Source organism: Oncorhynchus kisutch, linkage group LG11, assembly GCF_002021735.2.
Source record: "Oncorhynchus kisutch isolate 150728-3 linkage group LG11, Okis_V2, whole genome shotgun sequence".
Lineage (NCBI taxonomy): Eukaryota > Metazoa > Chordata > Actinopteri > Salmoniformes > Salmonidae > Oncorhynchus > Oncorhynchus kisutch.
Window position 1 is genome coordinate 65,773,046 of NC_034184.2, and position 26,588 is coordinate 65,799,633.

The following is a 26,588-nucleotide window of genomic DNA, read 5'->3' on the forward strand; positions in this document are numbered from 1 at the left end:
AACCTGTAAACCTTAGAGGTCAGCATCAGGTTTATAAGGAATTGGGTGCCATTTTGAACGCAGTTCAGGTGGAAGAGTGTGTGCGTCTGTCTGCCTGCCTGCGTGCGTCTGCCTGCCTGCCTGCCTGCGTGCGTACGTCTGCCTGCCTGCCTGCGTACGTCTGTCTGCCTGCCTGCCTGCGTACGTCTGCCTGCCTGTCTGCCTGCCTGCCTGCCTGCCTGCCTGCCTGCCTGCCTCCCTGCGTACGTCTGCCTGCCTGCCTGCCTGCCTGCCTGCGTACGTCTGCCTGCCTGCCTGCCTGCGTACGTCTGCCTGCCTGCCTGCCTGCCTGCCTGCCTGCGTGCGTGCGTACGTCCGCCTGCCTGCGCGCGTACGTCCGCCCGCCCGCCCGCCTGCCTGCGCGCGTACGTCCGCCCGCCTGCCTGCCTGCCTGCCTGCCTGCGCGTAGGTCCGCGTATGTCCGCCTGCCTGCCTGCACGTCCGTACGCCCGCCCGCCCGCCCGCCCGCCTGCGCGCGCGCGCGCGTACGTCCGCCCGCCTGCGCGCGCGCGTACGTCCGCCGATGCGTCTGCATCTGCAGGCAGACAGTCTTTTACAGGGCAAGTGAATGAGAAATGCGAGACCAATCTAAATTCAAAAACCCACAGGTGGCTGCTGTCGGCTTGAGTTTCTCACATTTTATCCTAAGTTCTTTTGGCTTTTCCAGGACTTAATGACGTTACTGAGTTCAGTACGCCTCCACATCACCGAGACTGTGTGTGTGTGGGTTGTCCCACTGGAGTTTGTGTTGAAGGGTACAGTACATGACTAAAAATAAACACTGTGCTTAAGTTAATGGACACCTTGAGCTGGAGTCACCTTGCGGAGGCTGGCTAGTACATTTTAGGAAATGGGAAAGAAAATAAAGGGAAAAAAAAAACCCACTGAAAACACTAAGAAACTGTGATTTAAGAAAACGTCATCTCGTACTTAAACGGAGAGCATGTCGATCGCCTGGATTGTATCAGCTGGGAAATCCGAGGACAAGAAAGCATTCTTGTCGCCGGCATTGAACAACAAACCCAATGACGCTGGCCTGCAAAGCCTATCATAGTATAGAACGTGGACGACACAGACGTCTGTTGGTTTCCACGTCTGACGTCTGTGGTATTTCCCGCGAGTGTACATTTAATATTTGTGAACCAGAGGGACATGCTAAGTGACATACTGATGTAGTCACAGGGATGTCATTAGCTTCGGTGGCACCCAGTGAGAGTCGCCGAACTCAGTGGGGGACACTTTTCTAAGAGAGTGATATAGTATAGCTCCCCTTTGCTAGGAGTTTATGAGAGGGAAGTTCCCTTTAGGGGGAAACCATCCATCTCCTGTCTAGTAGAGGGCTGTTGGTGGGTGGGGGGGGGCATGAGTGTCTTACTTGAGTTGTGGGGGTAGGCGGGGGTGCCCCCATTAATGTATGGCTGCTGTATCTGCTGCTGTTGTAGCTGTAGGGCCTGCTGCTGCTGCAGGGAGAACTGGGAGCTGACGGACGGCGCCCGGCGGTAGGTGCCCGTGGCCGAAACCATGGAGACCGAGGAGGTGGTGGAGTTGTGCCGTGAGATCTGCCGTGAGATGGTGCCGAACTGGGACATGGGGATGGGGCCAAGACCAGGCCCGGGAGCCACCGCTAGAGTAGAAAACACCCACAGAAAGAGAGGAAGGGATAGAGGAGGGGAGGGAGAGTCAGAGAGAGAGGGGAAATGACAAAGGGAAGAGGACAGAAAAGGGGGAGAGAAAGAGAGAGCCCAGCAAATGAATCAGCGACACCCAACAACAGAATAGACCCAATATCGGCAGAGCAATCATTGGATCCCGAAGCAACTGAACCACCAGCATCACCACCAATCACAGAGATCCAGAAGAGGGAAGGGGGAGGGACAGGCGACACCACAACCAATCCTGATGGAGGAGTCATGCTTATTTACACCCAGATGCGTGCGTTCCTTTAGTGCAGAAACGTTTACTTCCATCCATCATTGGCTACAATCACAAAATCTTCACCCAAAAAGCATGCTTGATATAATATCGATTGCTTGTGCCCCCGTGTACATTTGTTTTGTAAAAGAGGCAGGGCAGAATAGAAGACACACATCATTTGAGGCTAGGAGACAGTTGAAAGGGGATAGCTGCTTCGGCTTCTCCTGTGGCGTTCTGGCACTCCACTGAACATGGGTTTTGGGCTCAATGAAATTGAACCTGCATTGCAGTAATTACACTGTGACACACGTTCTTTGCTGTACTCAAATTGCAGGACTTTTCGGACAATGTAAAAATGTGCACTAGATACACACGTCACAGTTCGATGTAGTTCTACGGTATGAGGGATTTTTCAGAAATACACTACATTTTAAGCACACACACACACATTTGCGGCGCAGTACAGAACAGATTTAATTGACCCTGACTACAACCAATCCATTAGGTTTTCTAGAAGCCTACCATTTGTCACGCGTCAGCATTTTCACAACAATAAATATTACTGCAGCAGTTAAACCATATTTCATGACTGTGTCGTCTAAATATTTGAATGAGGGAGTGTGTGTGTGTGTTTATGAGTGAGTGTGCAGTAAATATGAAAGTGTGTGTGTGTGTAGAATGTGTTTTCCTCCAGTTGGGTATTTCCTGTTTACTGCGTCAGATAACGGTAGCTCTCTGGAGAAGCTCTCCTCTCAGATACTGATGAGTGAGTGAGTGAGTGAGTGAGTGAGTGTGAGTGAGTGAGTGACAGAGTGAGAGAGAGAGTGTGGAATGATAACAGTAGCTCTCTGGAGAAGCTCTCCCTCTCAGATAGTGATGAGTGAGTGAGAGAGAGAAAGAGAGTGTGTGTGTAGAATGATAACAGTAGCTCTCTGGAGAAGCTCTCCTCTCAGATAGTGATGAGTGAGTGAGTGAGTGAGTGAGTGAGTGAGTGAGTGAGTGAGTGAGTGAGTGAGAGTGTGTGTGTGTGTGTGTGTGGAATGATAACAGTAGCTCTCTGGAGAAGCTCTCCTGTCAGATAGTGATGAGTGGAGCCGGAACAAATTGGGACTCAGGGGAACAGACCATGGCGTAAACATATAGATGAAAACATGGCCAGAATGTCCCTTTGACTGACCCTCGGTCTCTACACGCAGTTACTGGACAATGTGTGGTAGTTGTGACATGTTTTCCAATGTTAAAAGCTAACCGTTACCATATTTCTGAAAGGGTTAGTCCTGAGGAAAGAGTTCATAAGATCCCACAATGTTTTTCTTTGATTTGTAGCAGGTTTTTGTTGTCTGGTAGCGGCCATCTTGAACGACAGCACAGGGTCATAGCAGGGTTATGTCAGTTGTCATAATTGATATGTTAGGATGCCACGACTTGTCATAACATGGAGCAACTGCTGCATGTCTATTATGGACAGCCACTTCACTCAAACATACAGACAAAATCTGTAACATTTCACATTGACAAAAACCCACACAACCATATATGAAGACAACGGTCCATATTTACAAAGCATCAGTAGGAGTGCTGATCTGGGATCAGGGTCCCTTTTGTCCATATAATATTAATCATTATGATCTAAAAGAAAAAGGCTAAACTGATCCGATATCAGCACTGCTACTCTGAGATGCTTGATTACATACAGCCCCCTGTACTTCAAAGCTATGACAGTCAATCAAATCAAACCCGGCACACACATTTGGAGCCCTGCGTCGGAAAACCCAACAGTCCCATAAGACACACACAACCTCAATTTGCTTCTGAGATTAAACAGATACAAGTCAATTTAACTGACTTCATATTATCACCAGAGATAGAGTCAAATCAACCACACATACAGTGGGGCAAAAAAGTATTTAGTCAGCCACCAATTGTGCAAGTTCTCCCACAAGATGAGAGAGGCCTGTAATTTTCATCATAAATGCACTTCAACTATGACACAGAAAAAAAATCTTGAAAATCACATTGTAGGATTTTTTATGAATTTATTTGCAAATTATGGTGGAAAATAAGTATTTGGTCACCTACAAACAAGCAAGATTTCTGGCTCTCACAGACCTGTAACTTCTTCTTTAAGAGGCTCCTCTGTCCTCCACTCGTTACCTGTATTAATGGCACCTGTTTGAACTTGTTATCAGTATAAAAGACACCTGTCCACAACCTCAAACAGTCACACTCCAAACTCCACTATGGCCAAGACCAAAGAGCTGTCAAAGGACACCAGAAACAAAATTGTAGACCTGCACCAGGCTGGGAAGACTGAATCTGCAATAGGTAAGCAGCTTGGTTTGAAGAAATCAACTGTGGGAGCAATTATTAGGAAATGGAAGACATACAAGACCACTGATAATCTCCCTCGATCTGGGGCTCCACGCAAGATCTCACCACGTGGGGTCAAAATGATCACAAGAACGATGAGCTAAAATCCCAGAACCACACGGGGGGGACCTAGTGAATGACCTGCAGAGAGGTGGGACCGAAGTAACAAAGCCTACCATCAGTAACACACTACGCCGCCAGAGACTCAAATCCTGCAGTGCCAGACGTGTCCCCTTGCTTAAGCCAGTACATGTCCAGGCCCGTCTGAAGTTTGCTAGAGAGCATTTGGATGATCCAGAAGAAGATTGGGAGAATGTCATATGGTCAGATGAAAACAGAATATAACTTTTTGGTAAAAACTCAACTCGTCGTGTTTGGAGGACAAAGAATGCTGAGTTGCATCCAAAGAACACCATACCTACTGTGAAGCATGGGGGTGGAAACATCCTGCTTTGGGGCTGTTTTTCTGCAAAGGGACCACTCATCTTTTTAAGTGGGAGAACTTGCACAATTGGTGGCTGACTAAATACTTTTTTGCCCCACTGTACATCATTTCCAAAAGCACATTACACACAATGCAGCTGGTCATTGGTTGATAAGTACCTGTTCAGAAAAAGTATCTTCCCTTAACAAAGTGTGGTAATTTTGAACTTTGTAAAATCAATTGAACAAAGTAAATAGGGGTTGGTAATTTAATCAAATATAGCCCAGGGGCTGAATGGAAAATGTCCATATTGAATTAACCTGCACTTTAATTAACATGCATACTGGCTTCTGGAGCCTGGGGCCCGGAAGAGAACATTGTTCCATTAGATACTTCTTCAGTGCCCCGTCTGGGGCGGCGTGCAGCCCCGTCTGGGTCTGTGTCCCATTTGACATTAACCTGGATGTAGATAGATAACCAGAACCCAAGCACCACCATCAAGTGATCCCCACCACCACCAACATACACCACCGGATGGACCCATGGTTAAAGCACCAGGCTGGAAGAGGCGCACACACACACACACACACACGTGTAAACCCTCTAATAGCGACAGCCAGAGATGAGGGGGTTTCGATGATTGTCCATTGGCGGCGGAGAGGAGCGGCAGTACAGCCTAGTGGTTGGTGGTTCTTTGGGCTCACCTATCACTGCAGGAGCCCCTGGGTTGCCCTGCCCCGGGAGAGGAGGCGGCGGAGGAGCCTGATGACCAGGAAGTGGAGGAGGGGGGGGTGGGAGAGCGGACATTGGCGGGACTGAAACGAGTGCGTCAGAACCACTCCGTTAGTGACTGATTGGGGGTTTCAAGCTGGTTGGCAATGTTGGTGTTAGGTACCATCTCACAACACCTTTATATACAATTAATACATTAACATTTCATACAACAACCTCTTTGCAAGAAGAAGGCAACAGGCAGTGTGCGTTACCATGGTGACAGGCTTACAGACAGCTCCAGTCTTGCTGGCCTGATATCCTGTCACTAATATCCAGCTCCGTCTCCTTTCTCTCTCGACCTCAACAGGCCAAAAGGACACCTCGTTCCAAACTCCCTGTTCCATTTCCAACTACAAAACCACCTGTAGTCTTCTATTCTCTTTAACATTGAGCCGCACCCCTAATACAGGAGAGCCTATTTACATAGAGACAGCGAGAGAGACAGCGAGAGAGACAGCGAGAGAGACAGCGAGAGAGACAGCGAGAGAGACAGCGAGAGAGACAGCGTGAGAGACAGCGTGAGAGACAGCGAGAGAGACAGCGTGAGAGACAGCGAGAGAGACAGCGTGAGAGACAGCGTGAGAGACAGCGTGAGAGACAGCGTGAGAGACAGCGTGAGAGACAGCGTGAGAGACAGCGAGAATCTCAGAACACAATAGGTCATTTATGAGCCCTCTGTCTGGTAAGATGAGCTTTGTTCTAAATAACTCCTCTCTCTCACTCAGTCCTCCAGCAGCATAACTCATTTACACTTTGTTTACATTTTCCCCTTGTGTGATGGGAGTGTGTGTGTTCTGTGCATTGTCCATCTGTGCTAGTACTCACTTGACTTAATTATCTGGATTATCAATGAGAGAGTAGTATGTGTTTATGAATTAATGTTTCTGTAGTCACAATGCAGACACACACACACAGAGAGAGAGACAGAGAGACCGAGAGAGAGAGAGAGAGAGAGAGAGAGAGAGACACACACACACACACACACACACACACACACAGAGAGAGGGCGACACACAGAGAGAGGGCGACACACAGAGCGACACAGAGAGAGAGGAGATGGTGGCTTAGGAATGATAACACATAACAAGATTCCAACATACCCAGTGTGATTGACCCCATGTTCCTATACAGTACAGTTAATTCCCGCTCACCTGGACCAGAGTTGGGAATGGAGGGCGTAGGCACTGCGATGGGAATGCCAATACTGCTGCTTCCGCTGTTCTCCCTGCTGCCACTACCCCCACTGCTACCACTAGAGAGAAAGGGAAAGAAAGAGAGAGAACAAATCTATTCAGGGCAACTCGCAGAGGAGACAGTAGGTATCACTTGTGCACACAGCTGGTACGCCCATGTCCCATTTAGAATTCTCCACCGCAACCCGTCAGTCACAGGGACAGAGGTAAAAGCCCTTCAGAACCACTACACCATTTATATTGTGTTGTTCAAAATCCGTTTGGAGGACTTTACATTAATCAAGAATGTCAAGATTGATATTGCCTGCAGAAGACATGATTCCACTGAACCTGGTACCAACAGGACACACTGTGGTCGATACAGTACATCTACAGTGAGTACAAAGCACTAAGGACACCTTCCTAATATTGAGTTGCACCCCGACCCCGCCCTCAGAACAGCCTCAATTAATCTGGGCATGGTCTCTGCAACGTGTCCAATGCGTTCCACAGGGATGCTAGCCCATGTTGACTTCGATGTGTCAAGTTGTCTGGATGTCCTTTGGGTGGTGGACAAGTCTTCATACACACAGGAAACGGTCTTTAACCGGTCTCCTCCCTGTCACCTACACTGATTGAAGTGGATTTAACACCTTTCACCTGGTCAGTTTGTGTCATGGAAAGGTGTCCTTAATGTTTTGTACACTCAGTCAATACCATAGGACATAGGAGAGGCATTATGTCAAAGCCTATAAGCCCCGCCTTGCCCTGCAGCTGACCTGGAGGCTGTCAGATGAATGTCTGGCAAGGACCCCCCCCCCCCCCTCCCAGGCCCAGATCCTGCTCCCTACCCCCATACCCTTCCCCGGAGATAAGATAAGGCCCCCCCCCCCCCCCCCGCATGAGATAAGATAAGTCCCCTCTGCGTGATATAAGATAAGCCCCCCCGCGTGAGATAAGATAAGCCCCCCCCCCCGCGTGAGATAAGATAAGCCCCCCCCCCGCTTGAGATAAGATAAGCCCCCCCCCCGCTTGAGATAAGATAAGCCCCCCCCCCGCTTGAGATAAGATAAGCCCCCCCCCCCGCTTGAGATAAGATAAGCCCCCCCTGCGTGAGATAAGATAAGCCCCCCCTGCGTGAGATAAGATAAGCCCCCCCCCGCGTGAGATAAGATAAACCCCTCTGCGCCAGATAAGATAAGCCCCTCTGCGCCCAATGAGATAAGCCCCCCCTGTGTGAGAAGAGATAAACCCCCCCTGTGTGAGAAGAGATAAACCCCCCCTGCGTGAGATAAGATAAACCCCTCTGCGTGAGATAAGATAAACCCCCCCCCTGCGTCAGATAAGATAAACCCCCCCTGCGTCAGATAAGATAAACCCCCCCTGCGTCAGATAAGATAAACCCCCCCTGCGTCAGATAAGATAAACCCCCCCTGCGTCAGATAAGATAAACCCCCCCTGCGTCAGATAAGATAAACCCCCCCTGCGTCAGATAAGATAAACCCCCCCTGCGTCAGATAAGATAAACCCCCCCTGCGTCAGATAAGATAAACCCCTCTGCGTCAGATAAGATAAACCCCCCCTGCGTCAGATAAGATAAACCCCCCCCCCCCCCCCGCGTGAGATAAGATAAGCCCCCCCCGCGTGAGATAAGATAAGCCCCCCCCCCCCGCGTGAGATAAGATAAGCCCCCCCCCCCGCGTGAGATAAGATAAGCCCCCCTGCGTGAGATAAGATAACCCCCCCTGCGCCAGATAAGATAAGCCCCCCTGCGCCAGATAAGATAAGCCCCCCTGCGTGAGATAAGATAAACCCCCCCCTGCGTGAGATAAGATAAACCCCCCCTGCGTCAGATAAGATAAACCCCCCCCGCGTCAGATAAGATAAACCCCCCCCCCCCGCGTCAGATAAGATAAGCCCCCCCCCCCCCCCGCGTCAGATAAGATAAGCCCCCCCCCGCGTCAGATAAGATAAGCCCCTCTGCGTCAGATAAGATAAGCCCCTCTGCGTCAGATAAGATAAGCCCCTCTGCGTCAGATAAGATAAGCCCCTCTGCGTCAGATAAGATAAGCCCCTCTGCGTCAGATAAGATAAGCCCCTCTGCGTCAGATAAGATAAGCCCCTCTGCGTCAGATAAGATAAGCCCCTCTGCGTCAGATAAGATAAGCCCCTCTGCGTCAGATAAGATAAGCCCCTCTGCGTCAGATAAGATAAGCCTCACTATGTGAGAATGCACATTTCCCATCCTGTCTGCCTTTCACTGTCAGTTCCCGCTTGCCATCCCTTTCAGTAGCTGAAATCAAATCACCTCCGTCTCTCCCCCTCCCTCATCTATAGCGGTCCATCACTCCTCCTACGCTCCTCTGTCTCTAGCCCAACCACGTCGCCAGAGATCAAATTTCATAGAAATCAGACCACCACAACACGGAGTTGGTGAAAGCTTGACTCCCACCATGCACCAGCACACACATACGCACGAGCACACACTTACGCACGAGCACACACTTATTGAATCAGGGCTCAGGCAGGTAGAGATGGCAGAGACTGATAAAGAGAGATTGTGTGTGTGGAGAGCAATAAGAGAGCAGACAGCACACGGTCTCTGTGTCTGAAAGTTTCCAGGTCAGAGAGAGAATGAGAGTACACCAGTGGTTGAGATTACACAAGGATCCAGGTTTTTGAACGTACTGCAGTGGTGCAGCTCCCAACCTAGAAGGCTGCAGTATGTCATTTTTGCACTTGATTTAGTTTTTGCTCCTCCATAACTGAAAAAGTCACTTATATTGCTTGAGTAATTCAAGTTCAGATGAAATAACACCTGATTTGAAAGACCTTAATTGGCAAGGACAAAAAGCGTCAGTCTTGCTGGCAGTCTTGGTATTGAACACCATTTATTGTACATATGATATTTGGTGAACCATTTGTCCTGCAGTATTGATGTGTGGTAACATATCAAATTAGTTTAAAGCATATTATAACCATATCAAATGGTGGTACCACATCTACTCATCTAAAACAGGGCAAACCTGGATCCCTGCTGAAGATGCACTCTCCCATGACTCAATGGTGGAGAGAGAAAGAGCAAGAGCGAGAGAAAGAGCGAGAGAAAGAGCGAGAGCGAGAGAAAGAGCGAGAGCGAGAGAAAGAGCGAGAGCGAGAGAAAGAGCGAGAGCGAGAGAAAGAGCGAGAGCGAGAGAAAGAGCGAGAGCGAGAGAAAGAGCGAGAGCGAGAGAGAGAAAGAGCGAGAGAAAGAGAGAGCGAGAGCGAGAGAGAGCGAGAGCGAGAGAGCGAGAGAGAGCGCACGAGAGAGCGAGAGAGAAGAGAGCGCACGAGAGAGCGCACGAGAGAGCGCACGAGAGAGCGCACGAGAGAGCGCACGAGAGAGCGCACGAGAGAGCGCACGAGAGAGCGCACGAGAGAGCGCACGAGAGAGCGCACGAGAGAGCGCACGAGAGAGAGCGAGAGAGAGAGCGAGAGAGAGAGCGAGAGAGCGCACGAGATAGCGAGAGAGCGCACGAGATAGCGAGAGAGCGCACGAGATAGCGAGAGAGCGCACGAGATAGCGAGAGAGCGCACGAGATAGCGAGAGAGCGCACGAGATAGCGAGAGAGCGCACGAGATAGCGAGAGAGCGCACGAGATAGCGAGAGAGCGCACGAGATAGCGAGAGAGCGCACGAGATAGCGAGAGAGCGCACGAGATAGCGAGAGAGCGCACGAGATAGCGAGAGAGCGCACGAGATAGCGAGAGAGCGCACGAGATAGCGAGAGAGCGCACGAGATAGCGAGAGAGCGCACGAGATAGCGAGAGAGCGCACGAGATAGCGAGAGAGCGCACGAGATAGCGAGAGAGCGCACGAGATAGCGAGAGAGAGAGCACAAGCAAAAGAGAGAAAGAACAAAGGGGAGAGAAAATAGCAAAGAAAGGGAACAGGAGTAGCATGTGTGCCAAAATGATAGAGGGACGGAGAAAAAAAAGGAAAGTGATGTAATATTTATGACCATCTCAGTCAGCAGCACAGCCTTCTTAGCTAATGAAGCAACTTCAAAATCACTCCTGACTCATATCTCAGCTCTCGCAGCGTGGCTTTCTGACGGATACATTTCAGTGATCGTGGCAGGGGTCTAAATGTACAGAGGACTTAAGATTTTCGAAGGACACTTTACGCCGCGGGCCTTGAAGAACATTCATTCCCAAACAGCTGAAGCCTTCCGGGTCTTGTCAGTTAAATGTTGGATTTACAGTATTTGGGCAGGGGAGGTGTGAAAGCACATTAAGCTGATGAATTTAAGTGAAGAGATTTGAAATGTTTGGGGGGATACAAAGTATTTGGGGAGGGTTCCTTTTGTCATGTCCATGTTAGAACAGAGGCTGTGGGAGAGACATTCAGAGCTGTTGAGTAGGACAATAGTGAAGGACAATAGTATATGTGTGTGTGTCTATCCATCGGTCTGTGCACAAATTACATTTATTTAACTAGGCAAGTCAGTTAATAACAAATTCTTATTTACAATGAAGGCCTATTGGGGAACAGTGGGTTAAATGCCTTGTTCAGGCATTTCAGAACGAACCATGTCAACTCGGGGATTCGATCCAGCAACCTTTCGGTTACAGGACCAACGCTCTAACCACTAGGCGAGCGTGAGTGTGTTTTACTGGTTAGTATCATGGCAATGAAACCAAACACAAAGCGTTTGGTTCTTCAGGAAAACAGCCCTTATGTTGGAAACAAACATTTTCCAAGCACACAATATTTTACATACAGCAGGTTTTTAAAAAAGGACCAGAGATGTCTGCTTCATGTAAAAAATATTGTGATACTGGTATTGTCACATTTTAGTAATTTAGCAGACGCTCTTATCCAGAGCGACTTACAGGAGAAATTAGGGTTAAGTGCCTTGCTCAGGGGCACGTCGAGAGATTTTTCACCTCGTCGGATCGGGTTTCGAACCAGCGACCTTTCGGTTACTGGCCCAACGCTCTTAACCACAAGGCTACCTGCCTCCCTACCGTGTCAGTTACCTGTGGGTTCTTTGTCTCTGGTTGAGAGATGCAGTGCGCCCAGGGCTGTGCTGGCTGCCTAGACGAGCAGGGCTGGTCATGTAGTCGTTGGGCACTGTGGGCGGTTTCACCGGCTCTAGAGTTTTATAGGGCGTGTTGCGTCTGTCAAAGTCAACCAAAGATAGAAAGGGGGAGATAAACAGAGAATAAGAACAGAATGCATGAGAATCAGGGGTCCGTTCAACTTAGATTTAGTCTGCTTTATCTTTTTTCATAAATGGTTTTAAAAACGACCAATAGGTGCCCTTTGCAAGGCATTGGAAAACCTCCCTGGTCTTTGTGGTTGAAATTCACTGCTTGACTGAGGGACCTTACAGATAATTGTATGTCTGGGGTACAGAGATGAGTTAGTCATTCACAAATAATGTTAAACACTATTATTGCACACAAAGTGAGTCTATTTAACTTATTATGTGACTTGTTAAACACATTTTTACTCCTGAACTTATTTAAGCTTGCTATAACAAATGGGTTGAATACTTACACTTATTGACTTCAGCTTTTAATTTTTAATATAAAAAAACAACAATAAAAAATAAAATATAAACAATTCCGCTTCGACATTATTGTGTCTAGGCCAGTGACACAAACACTCAATTTAATCCATTTTAAATGCAGGCTGTATCACAACAAAACTTACAAAAAGTCAATGGGTGTGAATACTTTTTGAAGGCACTGTAGATCAATGAATACAAAAATTCCTCATTGAAAATAATGGAGAAAATGTCCATATTCACAAATGGAAGTTACCTCTTAAAATGTGAAAGTTTAGTTGGAATGCAATAGAATGCAACACCACGATCAGTGACAGACTGGACATCTGGCATTCCAGGCAAATGCCAGACGGGCTGGTCTATTTCTAGCCCCAACATTCAGCTGTATGTTCCCCAGCAGTCACTAAAGCCCAGAATTAGTGCCCACTTAGCGTTACACTGCTATTTTATATAAAAGATCAGGACGTGACTAACTTTGTGCACCGGCTGGGATACCAAATGCCCTGCCTTCTAACATGTTGGCTCAGTTAATAGCTGAGATAAAAAGTGATTCATTCATTTTAAAAAAATATATAAAAAGACCACTTACCCTAGAGTGCCACGCCCTGACATCGGCCCCGTCACGGGCGGCGGGCTAGGCGGCTTCTGTGTCGGCGGATTGGTCCTCGATAGTGTTCCTCCTCCTCCTCTGATTGGCTGATTATTTCCATGCTGCTGTTGAAAGACAATAAATCAAGAAAGTTTAAGGCATTTAACATAGTGGTAGCATAAAAGACTAACTAGTATGACAACAGACAAGTACTAAAGCTGATAGGCTTCCCAGATTCAGTATGCTACATCATTACTGAGACATTCTAGCAAATTAGCAGACAGGTCTTTGACCAAGTCACAGGGCGGTTGGCCAGGTAAAACCCACAGGGGCTTCCTGCTAAACATTGTGACATGTTTGTTTAGGACATGGTGTTCTATCAAGCACATAAAAACAAACATATAATCAAAGCCAATAATTAAGGCCACGCCACAGCTAGCATCTGCGTTTTTCATGACTCCTGGGGTTATTGTTTTAATAAGAGTTATAAATATTCAAAAAAAGGTGCACTCATTTTATCTGGAAAACCCATACAGCGGATAAGATCATCATACACAGCTACACATATGAACAGCGATTCAACACATACATGTCAACATACCTATCATGATACAGTGCTTTCGGAAAGTATTCATACCCCTTGACTTTTTCTACATTTTGTTGGGTTACAGCCTGAACTCAAAATGGATTAAATATATATATTTTTTGAATCCATCTACACCTACACACAATACCCCGTAATGACAATGTGATTTTTTTTCAAATGAAACACAGAAATCAAATTTACGAAAGTATTCACACCCCTGAGTCAATACATGTTAGAATCACCTTTGGCAGCGATTACAGCTGTGAGCCCTTCTGGGTAAGTCTTTAAGAGCTTTGCACCTGGATTGTACAATATTTGCACATTATTCTTTAAAAAAAAATCTTCAAGCTCTGTCAAATTGGTTGTTTGATCATTGCTAGACAACCATTTTCAAGTTTTGCCGTTGATTTTCAAGCCGATTTAAGTCAGCTGTAACTAGGTCACAAAGGAACGTCCAATGTCGTCTCGGTAAGCAACTCCAGTGTATATTTGGCCTTGTGTTTTAAGTTATTGTCCTGCTGAAAATGTGAATTTGTCTCCCAGTGTCTGTTGAAAAGCCTGGGCTTAGCTCTATTCCGTTTCTTGTTAACCTAAAAAAAACTCCCTAGTCCTTGTTGGATTTGCCCCAAACATACACTTTGTATTTTAGACATAATGTTCATTTCATTGACACATTCTTAGCAGTTTTACTTTAGTGTCTTGTTGCACAGGATGCATGTTTTGGAATATCTTTATTCTGTACTGGCTTCCTTCTTTTCACTCTGTCAATTAGGTTAGTGTTGAAGAATAACTACAATGTTGTTGATCCATCCTCAGTTTTCTCCCATCACAGCCATTAAACTCTGTTTGAAAGTCACCATTGGCCTCATGGTGAAATCCCTGAGCGGTTTCCTTCCTCTCCGGCAACTGAGTTAGGAAGGACGACTGTATCCTTTTAGTGACTGGGTGTATTGATACACCATCCAAAGTGTAATTACAGTGCCTTGCGAAAGTATTCGGCCCCCTTGAACTTTGCGACCTTTTGCCACATTTCAGGCTTCAAACATAAAGATATAAAACTGTATTTTTTTGTGAAGAATCAACAACAAGTGGGACACAATCATGAAGTGGAACGACATTTATTGGATATTTCAAACTTTTTTAACAAATCAAAAACTGAAAAATTGGGCGTGCAAAATTATTCAGCCCCCTTAAGTTAATACTTTGTAGCGCCACCTTTTGCTGCGATTACAGCTGTAAGTCGCTTGGGTTATGTCTCTATCAGTTTCGAGAATCTGTGGAAAGAACTGAAAACTGCTGTTCACAAATGCTCTCCATCCAACCTCACTGAGCTCGAGCTGTTTTGCAAGGAGGAATGGGAAAAAATTTCTGCACATCGAGAGACTGGAATTTTTTCCCATTCCTCCTTGCAAAACAGCTCGAGCTCAGTGAGGTTGGATGGAGAGCATTTGTGAACAGCAGTTTTCAGTTCTTTCCACAGATTCTCGATTGGATTCAGGTCTGGACTTTGACTTGGCCATTCTAACACCTGGATATGTTTATTTTTGAACCATTCCATTGTAGATTTTGCTTTATGTTTTGGATCATTGTCTTGTTGGAAGACAAATCTCCGTCCCAGTCTCAGGTCTTTTGCAGACTCCATCAGGTTTTCTTCCAGAATGGTCCTGTATTTGGCTCCATCCATCTTCCCATCAATTTTAACCATCTTCCCTGTCCCTGCTGAAGAAAAGCAGGCCCAAACCATGATGCTGCCACCACCATGTTTGACAGTGGGGATGGTGTGTTCAGGGTGATGAGCTGTGTTGCATTTACGCCAAACATAACGTTTTGCATTGTTGCCAAAAAGTTCAATTTTGGTTTCATCTGACCAGAGCACCTTCTTCCACATGTTTGGTGTGTCTCCCAGGTGGCTTGTGGCAAACTTTAAACTACACTTTTTATGGATATCTTTAAGAAATGGCTTTCTTCTTGCCACTCTTCCATAAAGGCCAGATTTGTGCAATATACGACTGATTGTTGTCCTATGGACAGAGTCTCCCACCTCAGCTGTAGATCTCTGCAGTTCATCCAGAGTGATCATGGGCCTCTTGGCTGCATCTCTGATCAGTCTTCTCCTTGTATGAGCTGAAAGTTTAGAGGGACGGCCAGGTCTTGGTAGATTTGCAGTGGTCTGATACTCCTTCCATTTCAATATTATCGCTTGCACAGTGCTCCTTGGGATGTTTAAAGCTTGGGAAATCTTTTTGTATCCAAATCCGGCTTTAAACTTCTTCACAACAGTATCTCGGACCTGCCTGGTGTGTTCCTTGTTCTTCATGATGCTCTCTGCGCTTTTATCGGACCTCTGAGACTATCACAGTGCAGGTGCATTTATACGGAGACTTGATTACACACAGGTGGATTGTATTTATCATCATTAGTCATTTAGGTCAACATTGGATCATTCAGAGATCCTCACTGAACTTCTGGAGAGAGTTTGCTGCACTGAAAGTAAAGGGGCTGAATAATTTTGCACGCCCAATTTTTCAGTTTTTGATTTGTTAAAAAAGTTTGAAATATCCAATAAATGTCGTTCCACTTCATGATTGTGTCCCACTTGTTGTTGATTCTTCACAAAAAATACAGTTTTATATCTTTATGTTTGAAGCCTGAAATGTCGCAAAGTTCAAGGGGGCCGAATACTTTCGCAAGGCACTGTATTAACATCACCATGCTTAAATGGATATTCAAGGACTACTTTTTTTTAACCAATTGGTGCTCTTTTTTGTGATGCATTGCAAAATCTCCCTGGTCTTTGTGGTTGAAATTCTCTGCTCGACTGAGGAACCTCACAGTAAATGATATGATTGGGGAACAGAGATGAGGTAGTCATAAAAAAAAAGTATGTCCATGTGTAGCATGGTTCGTTCTGCGTTGTGTACTTTTAAATAGTTTCACAAAGCTCGCTAACTAGGGTAACATAAATCTTTATATTATCCACATTGTAACAAACTTATGGTAGCATAACAGTACATTGTGTAACATTATGACGGTTTTATATTAAACAATTTCGGAGCCAAGGACAACATACCTTGCTAGCTGAAGGTCAGGCAAAAGAGAACAATAAGGGGGTATGGAAATACAGATAACCCGCGATGGACCAAACCAAAATATACAAAACTTTTACAATCACATTTATGTACAATATTGATATGAAAAAGTGTTTGTACACCAAATAAAAGCATTAGCTATGCAACTGTAATTAAATTTAAAAAACACACTGAATTATTATTATTAAATTATTAACATCCCCTCTTGACCTGGCCTATTTGAATTGGTCCTTGTGTGCAACTTGGTGCATAATCTGGTGGAACAACATCACACTGCTACACATGCAACGTATTGAGTCGTTAAGCACATTTTTACTCTTGAACTGATGTTAGCTTGCCATAACAAAGAGGTTGAATACTTGACTCAAGACATGTCAGCTTTTAATTCAATTAATTTGTAAACATAATTTAAAAATAAATAAATCCACTGACATTATGGGGTATTGTGTGTAGGCCAGTGACAAAACCTCAATTCAGGCAGTAACACAAGAAAATGTGGAAAAAGTCAAGGGGTGTGAATACTTCCTGAAGGCACTGTATATTGACACGATAAGCTGTGCTACTAAGCCTCTAATAATGAAGGCTACAGCGGCAGCTGGACTAGGCCTACTTGTACTATGGATGGGTTTAGGGGGAAATAAGGAATCAAATACATGAATTTTTTTTAAGCAGCTATCAATAGCAGACTACTACAGCAAGATGGGTCATGTGACAAACAGGACTTACCTTGGCTTTGAGCCACTTAACGTAGGTGGAGGGAAAGAGGGAGGGGGAGAGAGAGAGAGAGAAGGTATATGTCAAAATCGCCATGTCTGAACGGTAAAAGAACCCAAATTACAGGAGACTTTTCACCACATTATTTACACTGAGTAAACATTTCTCAAGACCTGGGCAACAGTTGTTTGATGTCATTGCACTGCACCATAACAGTGTGGGTCCAATGGTTGTTTTTGTCCCCTGTGTTGATTCATATCTACCACACCTACAAGTAGGAATTCTCACAAATCCACTTGGATGTTGCCATTGCGCATTGAAATGAGTATTTCAACACCTCAATGCGTCATACTACTGAATAATGTAAGAAAAGATAAAAAGATATATATATACACAAAGTCCTTTTGTGTCTCCCCTTCGGAAACAATGTATGTACAAACTGACTGTCAAACTGTACTGCATCTTGGTGTAATTTTACAAATGATCATGAACGCTGAACCTATGCACTTATGCTCTAGGAAGAAAAGCAATTTCTCATAGACAGGTGCACTGTAATGTATGTTTGAGAGAGTCAAATAGAGAAACAGCTAGTGTTCACACCATGGGACTGCTCTGCACTACGACAAGCACCAAGTCAAGTGGGTCATCAATTATGCAGGCTCCCTATTGGCCATTCCGAGCGCATCACAAGAAACAAGATAAAACAGGAGGTTCTTGGGAAGGCCAGTGTTAGGTAGATTCATCAAATGTAGTATAATGAAGCTATGTATGGTATATTCATATCAAGAAAGTGACACTGGAAAAGAGGGTGCACCAAAGCTTTTTTGTTGTTGAAATATGGCTTATTATTAGGCTACAGGAACCAGTTCTTTCAGACAGGACCGTGTTGACTGATTATTACTATTATTAGGCTACAGGCACCAGTTCTTTCAGACAGGACCATTCCGTGTTGACTGATGGAGGGTGTTGTTATCCCAGTCCAAAACCAATAGGATTAGCATATCAAACTGTAGCTCAAAAGCCCACCGTGCTGCGATCTCTATTGTAGGGACAAGCAATGGGTGAAGGCTAAGGCAGAGTGGGGTTGGGTCAATGTTCAGGCCTGAGTGAGTCTAAGCAGGATTTGCCAATGCTTATATGCAACAGAAGACTTTCAAAAAGAGTAGATGCATCCTCCTGGATGACTGAACCAGACTGCTCATACAGTACCGGTCAAAAGTTTGGACACACCTACTCATTCAAGGGTTTCTCTTTATTTGTACTATTTTCTACATTGTAGAATAATAGTTTAGACATCAAAACGATTAAATAACATATGGAATCATGTAGTAACCAACAAAGTGTTAAACAAATCAAAACATATGTTATATTTGAGATTCTTCAAAGTAGCCACCCTTTGCCTTGACAGCTTTGCACACTCTTGGCATTCTCTCGACCAGCTTCATGGGGTAGTCACCTGGAATGCATTTCAATTAACAGGTGTGCCTTGTTAAAAGTTCATTTCTGGAATTTATTTCCTTCTTAATGGGTCTGAGCCAATTTATGCTCTGCTGCAGAGGTGACTCTGGGTCTTCCTTTCCTGTGGCGGTCCTCATGAGAGCCAGTTTCATCATAGCGCTTGATGGTTTTTGCGACTGCACTTGAAGATAAAGTACTTGAAATGTTCAGTAATGACTTAAAGTAATGATGGACTGTCGTTTCTCTTTGCTTATTTGAGCTGTTCTTGCCATAATATGGACATTTACCAAATAGGGCTATCTTCTGTATACCACCCCTACCTTGTCACAACACAACTGATTGGCTGAAGGAAAGCAATAACACATATGAACTTTTTTTTTTTTACTCCCTTTTCTCCACAATTTCGTGGTATCCAATTGTTTTAGTAGCTACTATCTTGTCTCATCGCTACAACTCCCGTACGGGTTCAGGAGAGACGAAGGTTGAAAGTCATGCGTCCTCCGATACACAACCCAACCAAGCCGCACTGCTTCTTAACACAGCGCGCATCCAACCCGGAAGCCAGCCGCAACAATGTGTCGGAGGAAACACTGTGCACCTGACAACATTGCGCGCACTGTGCCCGGCCCACCACAGGAGTCACTAGTGCGCGATGAGACAAGTATATCCCTACCGGCCAAACCCTCCCTAACCTGGACGACACTAGGCCAATTGTGTGTCGCCCCACGGACCTCCCGGTCGCGGCCGGTTACGACAGAGCCTGGGCGCGAACCCAGAGTCTCTGGTGGCACAGCTGGCGCTGCAGTACAGTGCCCTTAACCACTGCACCACCCGGGAGGCCTCACATACGAACATTTAACAAGGCACACCTGTTAAATTAAATGCATTCCAGGTGACTACCACAAGAAGCTGGTTGAGAGAATGCCAAGAGTGTGCAAAGCTGTCAATCAAGGCAAAGGGAGGCTACTTTGAAGAATCTGAAACATAACAATTATTTACATTTGTTTAAGGCTTTTTTGGTTAATACATGATTCCATGTGTGTCATTTCATAGTTTTGACGTCTTCACTATTATTCTACAATGTAGAAAATAGTCAAAATAAAGAAAAATCCTTGAATGAGTAGGTGTGTCCAAGCTTTTGACTGGTACTGTACATAGGATGTCAGCCAAATCACTGCACAGATCCAGTCATTATAACCTGGATTGCCTGAATAATGATCATACCGACAGATTGAAGCGATTTGTCTGGTTACATCTGGGGAGTTTTGCCTAGCCACTGTGCTTCTGCATCTGCATTACTTGCTCTTTGGGGTTTTAGGCTCCGTTTCTGTAAAGCACTGTGACAACTGCTGATGTCATAAAGGCTTCATAAAATACATGTGATTGATACATTTGATTGAGTGACAGATCCATATTCATAAATGCACTAACACAGTGCTAGACATGGGCTATGACGTGAACGATGTGATTAAAGTGTAAAAGGGCAGGCTGTATGCCGATACTGCTTACACAGGGATGAGAAGAGGTGCTGAGCTAAGGGCCCTAGGAGGAAAAAGTCTGAGTCATCAGATAGCACTACGGAAGTCACCTTCAAGACATGTTGATGACACTTACTATATTATAAACATGCCATCTTCAAGCACTCAAAATGCGCCCCCCCAAACAGTGGCTCGTAACGGTTTCGTAACAGTAGTAAACGTTTTTAGAAGTACACCATCACTGGCAGCCGAGTTAAGGAGGCTATATTTTGTTCCCCATGTATCTAATAAGACTTACCAAGGACGAAAAAGAACACATTAGTTGAGGAAACGAAGTCTAAAGCAACATCTGACATCTCCCCTGCATTCCTGAATGCACTGACTAGATTAAGCGGTAACTGACTGGGAAAATAAATCTCATCTTCTGCCATAGTGTTGTGAAAAAGACGACAGCGGCCATATGCTTTAGGAGAGAACATGGTGATCCTCTGTATGAGTCAGCAGCTTAGATGGTCAATAGAATGTCAGAGTTCTGAATACCATTAAGATATTGAACCTTCCATTCCTCCTCTTTTACTCATCTCTCTTCTCTCCAACAGGGATACTGCAACATACTGTACATGACTTTGGTACCAATCGTGTGTGTGTGTGTGTGTGTGTGTGTGTGTGTGTGTGTGTGGGGGGGGGGGGGACAGTGATTTGCACGGTTTCAGTCAAAACCGTGATTTTCCAGTGTTTTATAGATATTTCCACAGTACGAGTTTGGAATAATACTGTGAAATTGTGAAAACTATGATTATGCTGTTTTAGTGTAAGAGCTGTTGGAAAATACCACCTGAAATTTCTGCCTATTTGGTGGGAGGGAGTTTTGGCCTTCATTCACCATGCAGTAAATTACACTGAAAATATATTTTTTTTAAACGCAACATGCAACAATTTCAAAGATTTAACTGAGTTATAGTTCATATAAGGAAATCTGTCAATTGAAATTAATTCATTAGGCCCTAATCTATGGATTTCACATGACTGGGAATACAGATAAGCATCTGCTAGTCACAGATACCTTGTAAAAAAAAAAGGTAGGGCCGTGGATCAGAAAACCAGTCAGTATCTGGTTTGACCACTATTTGCCTCATGCAGCGCGACACATCTCCTTCACATACGGTTGATCAGGCTGTTGAGCATGCTGTCGTATACGTCGTTCCGGAACAATCTAAACAGGTTCAATGGGTGACATGTCTGGTGAGTATGCAGGACATGGAGAAACTGGGACATTTTCAGCTTCCAGGAATTATGTACAGATCCTTGCGTCACGGGGTCGTGCATTATCATGCTGAAACATGAGGTGATGGTGGTTGATGAATGGCACGACAATGGGCACCAGGATCTCGTCAATGCATCTCTGCGCATTTCAATTGCCATCGATAAAATGCAATTGTGTTCATTATTAGTAGTTTATGCCTGCGCATACCATAACCCCACTGCCACCATGGGGCACTCTGTTTACATCAGCAAACTGCTCACCAACACGACACCATACACACTGTCTGCCATCTGCCCGGTACAGTTGAAACATCCATGAAGAGCACACTTCTCCAGCATACCAGTGGCCATCAAAGGTGAGCATTTGCCCACTGAAGTGGTAAAGAAAACATTCAATACTCTGGAAACAGCTCTGGTGGACATTCCTGCAGTCAGCATGCCAATTGCATGCTCCCTAAAAATGTGAGACATCTGTGGAATTGTGTTGTGAGACAAAACTGCACATTTTAGTGTGGCACAAGGTGTACCCGTGTAATGATCATGCTGTTAAATCTGCTTCTTGATATGACACACCTGTCAGGTTAATGGATTAACTTGGCAAAGGAGAAATGTTCACCACCAGGATTGTAAACCAATTTGCGCACAATATTTTAGAGCTATAAGCTTTTTGTTCGTAAGGAAAATGTTGGGGATCTTTCATTTCTGCTCATGAAACATGAGGCCAACACTATACATGTCGCGTTTATTTTTGTTCAGCGTAGTTAATAGACCTTTTTTAAAGGTTTTTCTATATCTGTACTACTTTCTACATTGTAGAACAATAGTGACGACATCCAAACTATGAAATAACACGTATGGAATCATGTAGTAAGCAAAAAAAATAAAAATTAAACAAATCCAAATATATTTTACATTTGAGATTCTTCAAAGTAGCCACCCTTTGCCTTGAAGACAGCTTTGCACACTCTTGGCATTCTCTCAACCAGCTTCATGAAGAATGCTTTTCCAACAGTCTTGAAGGAGTTCCCACATATGCTGAGCACTTGTTGGCTGCTTTTCCTTTACTCTGCGGTCCAACTCATAGTCACCTGAATTGCATTTTAATTAACAGGTGTGCCTTGTTAAAAGTTTATTTGTGGATTTTCATCTGTTGTTAATGCGATTGAGCCAATCAGTTGTGTTTTGACAAGGTAGGGGTGGTATAGAGAAGGTCTTTTACCAAATAGGGCTGAGTCCATATTATGGCAAGAACAGCTCAAATAAGCAAAGACAAGAACTTTGAAAGTTTCTTTAAGTGCAATCACAAAAAACACCAATCAAATTGGCTCTCATGAGGACCCCCACAGGAAAGGAAGACCCAGCGTTACCTCTGCTTCACAGAGTTCAACTAACAGACACATCTCAACATCAACTTTTTGAAATGTTTTTTTTCCACCTTTATTTAAGCAGGTAGGCCAGTTGAGAACAAGTTCTCATTTAAAACTGCGACCTGGCTAAGATTTTAAAAAGCAGTGCGACCAAAAAACAACACAGAGTTACACATGGGATAAACAAACATAGTCAATAACACAGTAGAAATCTATATACAGTGTGTGCAAATTGAGTAAGAAGGTAAGGCAATAAATAGGCCATAGTAGCAAAGTAATTACAATTCAGCAATTGACACTGGAGTGATAGATGTGCAGATGAGGATGTGCAAGTAGAAATACTGGTGTGCAAAAGAGCAGGACAATGACCCAAAACACACCTCCAGGCTGTGTATGGGCTATTTGACCAAGGGGAGTGATACAGTGCTGCATCAGAGGGCATGGCCTCAATGACAATCAGATGACAATCACCCAACCTCAACCCAACTAAGATTGTTTGGGAGGAGTTGGTCCGCAGAGTGATGGAAAAGCAGCCAACAAGTGCTCAGCATATGTGGGAACTCCTTCAAGACTATTGGCAAAGCATTCCTCATGAAGCTGGTTGAGAGAATGTCAAGTGTGCAAAGGTGTCATCAAGGCAAAAGCGTGGCTACTTTGAAGAATCTCAAATAGAAAATGTATTTTGATTTGTTTAACACTTTTGGTTACTACATGATTCCATATGTGTTATTTCATAGTTTTGATGTCTTTACTATTATTCTACAATGTAGAAAATAAAGAAAAACCCATGAATGAGTAAGTGTGTCCAAACTTTTGACCGGTACTGTACATACATTACGTATTGTCACATATACTAAGTACACAAAACATTAAAAACACCTGCTCGTTCCATGGCATAGACTGACAAGGTGAATCCAGGTGAAAGCTATGATCCCTTATTGATGTCACTTGTTAATACCACTTCAAATCAGTGTAGATGAAGGGGAGGAGACAGGTTAAAGAAGGATTTTTAAGCCGAGACAATTGCGACATGGATTGTGTATACAGTGCATTCGGAAAGTTTTCAGACCCCGACCTTTTCCACATTTTGTTACAGCCTTATTCTAAAATGGATAGTTTTTTCCCCCTCAATCTACAAACAATATCCCATAATGACAAAGCAAAAACTGTTTTTAGAAATTGTAGCATATATATATATATATAACATTTACATAAGTATTCAGACTCTTTACTCATTACTTTGTTGAAGAACCTTTGGTAGCAATTACCGCCTCGAATCTTCTTGGGTATGACATTCTCAAGCTCTGTCAGGTTGGATGGGGAGACTCGCTGCACAGCTATTTTCAGGTCTCTCCAGAGATGTTAGATCGTGTTCAAGTCTGGGCTCTGGCTGGGCCACTCAACGACATTGAGACTTGTCCCGAAGCCACTCCTGCGTTGTCTTGGCTGTGTGCTTAGGGTCATTGTCCTGTTGGAAGGTGAACCTTTTGCCCCAGTCTGAGGTCCTGAGCGCTCTTGTGTAGGTTTTCATGGATCTCTGTACTTTGCTCTGTTAATCTTTCCCTTGATCCCGACTAGTCTCCCAGTCTCTGCCTCTGAAAAACATCCCCACATCATGATGCTGCCACCACCATGCTTCACTGTAGTGATGGTGCAAGGTTTTCTCCAAACATGACACTTGGCATTCAGGTCAAATAGTTAAATCTTGGTTTCATACGACCAGAGAATATTGTTTCCCATGGTCTGAGAGTCCTTTAGGTGCCTTTTGGCAAACTCCAAGCGGGCTGTCATGTGCCTTTAACTGAGTGGCTTCCATCTGGCCACACTACCATGAAGGCCTGATTGATGGAGTGCTGCAGAGATGGTTGTCGTTCTAGAAGGTTCTCCCATCTCCACAGATGAACTCTGGAGCTCTGTCAGAGTGACCATCGGGTTCTTGGTCACCTCCCTCTGTTAGTTTTTAATAAAATGTATGAAAACCTGTTTTCCCTTTGTCATTATGGGGTATGGTGTATAGATTGACAGGGCCAATGTTTTATTCAATCCATTTTAGAAAAAGGCTGTAACGTAATAAAATGTGAAAAAAGTCAGGGGGTCTGAATACTTCACAAATGCACTGTGTCATTCAGAGGGTGAATGGTCAAGACAAAAAATATAAGTGCCTTTGAACAGGGTATGGTAGTAGGTGCCAGGGGCAACGGTTAGTGTCAAGAACTGCAACACTGCTGGGGTTTTCACGCTCAACAGTTTCTCGTGTGTATCAAGAATTGTCCACCACCCAAAGGACATCCAGCCAACTTGACAACTGTGGGAAGCATGTGTTGTTTGAAAATATAGTTCCTAACTGCTCTGCCAATAACAGGTCATTTTCAAAACTACTCCTAGACAGTCCAAGCAAAATTCTTTATTGAGAAACTTGCTAAGAAGCTACTTTAGTTTCTCTTTGGCCATTGTAATGTAAAACAATAACCGTAAGGTACTTCATTCTTGCCCAGAAATGATTTGATTTTGAGATAAAAAAAACAGCCTCATTGGACCTTTAATAATACAAGATTATGCATTTTGTTAATGTTTACTTACTAAAAGCTTTTATTAACACATTTAGTCATACAAATACACATGATTTAAATGAATGTGTGGTATCTAAACACAGACTCATGTGGCCAGTTTTACAGTTGGCTGGAGATTAGACATGATTCAAACTGCCATCTTGGCAGCATTGATTATGGTCAGTAAGTAAAGCATGGCATAGTGATTCTATAGGGCCCTAACAGCTTTCTGCTACCCCCCCCCCCCCCCCCACCCCCCTTCTGTTATTGTAGGCAGAATATCAGTTAATGCAGAGTATTGATGTTAAATATTGACTTCCGCTCTGGGCTGTGAGAGGAGAGGGGTAATAAATGCCATCCCAGGCCTTATGTAGTGAGTGAGTGAGTGAGTGAGTGAGGTTCTGTGCGCGCGTAGTCCCTCCCACTCTTAACAGCCTCTAGCCTAATCCCCCATTCACAACCACCAGACGTGTACTGCACAATGAATCAGTGTGGATTACACCCAGTGGGACAAGTGGGTGTTAGGTCCTCCAAATGGAAACATCAAATGATTCTTGTAAGGATGCATATAATGGTAATGGGTTCCATAATGTGAAAGAGAAGGAGTGAGAACCTTTAATGGTGGAATAAACCTACAGTAGATCATTCTAAGGCGCCATAAACCTTCACTCTGCACTTGTTGACAAAGGGGCATTTGAAATATCAGCAGACTTCAAACAGATGGACTGAAGTCGAAACATGATGTTCCATCGCTAAATCAAAGCTTACGGTACATTACTCTTTATTCAGTTTTCAATCATCTTTCTGTTGTCACAATGTAATATGACAGGTATCTTGATAGTGTTATAACAGCGTACAGTCATTTAGACCAACCATGATTTGTCACCTATGTGTGGACATTATGACATGACAGAGCGCCATGGTGGTTAACATGGTTATTTGATGCCTTTTCAGTTTACATCAGCGCGCACACACACACTCTGTTGTGACATACAAGTCCTATGTGATTTGTGGGCTTGTAAATTGAGAGTGACATGATGGCTTTTATCCTACCTTATCATTGACCATCCCTTCTACTGGTTGACAACGGTGGCCACTTAATCCAATCTGCCCGACAGCAGCGATTGATTGATTTATGGGGGGGTTACAATCGGAGGGGAGATTGGGGTGACAAAATGGCCCCGGTCATCGGGGCTCTGAAGCCGCTGTCATAATGGCCTATATGACCTTTAACATTAACCCTAGGAC

At 44.6% G+C, this 26,588-nt stretch overlaps 1 protein-coding gene across 23 annotated transcripts in view; it reads right to left on the reverse strand.

Moving 5' to 3' along the window:
* Positions 1–26,588, reverse strand: part of LOC109899388 (abl interactor 1) — a 65,378-nt gene that overhangs the window by 4,656 nt on the left and 34,134 nt on the right. For 2 of the 23 annotated variants that reach the window (XM_020494581.2, XM_020494585.2), the window contains exons 4-9: positions 17,238–17,252; positions 12,837–12,961; positions 11,715–11,855; positions 6,673–6,773; positions 5,452–5,562; positions 1,415–1,663 (exon numbers count right to left, since the gene is read on the reverse strand). In XM_020494581.2, the coding sequence (XP_020350170.1) occupies positions 1,415–1,663; positions 5,452–5,562; positions 6,673–6,773; positions 11,715–11,855; positions 12,837–12,961; positions 17,238–17,252 (742 nt within the window). The remainder of the gene's footprint in view (positions 1–1,414; positions 1,664–5,451; positions 5,563–6,672; positions 6,774–11,714; positions 11,856–12,836; positions 12,962–17,237; positions 17,253–26,588) is intronic. The other 21 variants (XM_031836120.1, XM_020494583.2, XM_020494584.2 and 18 more) reach the window with 13 other exon arrangements.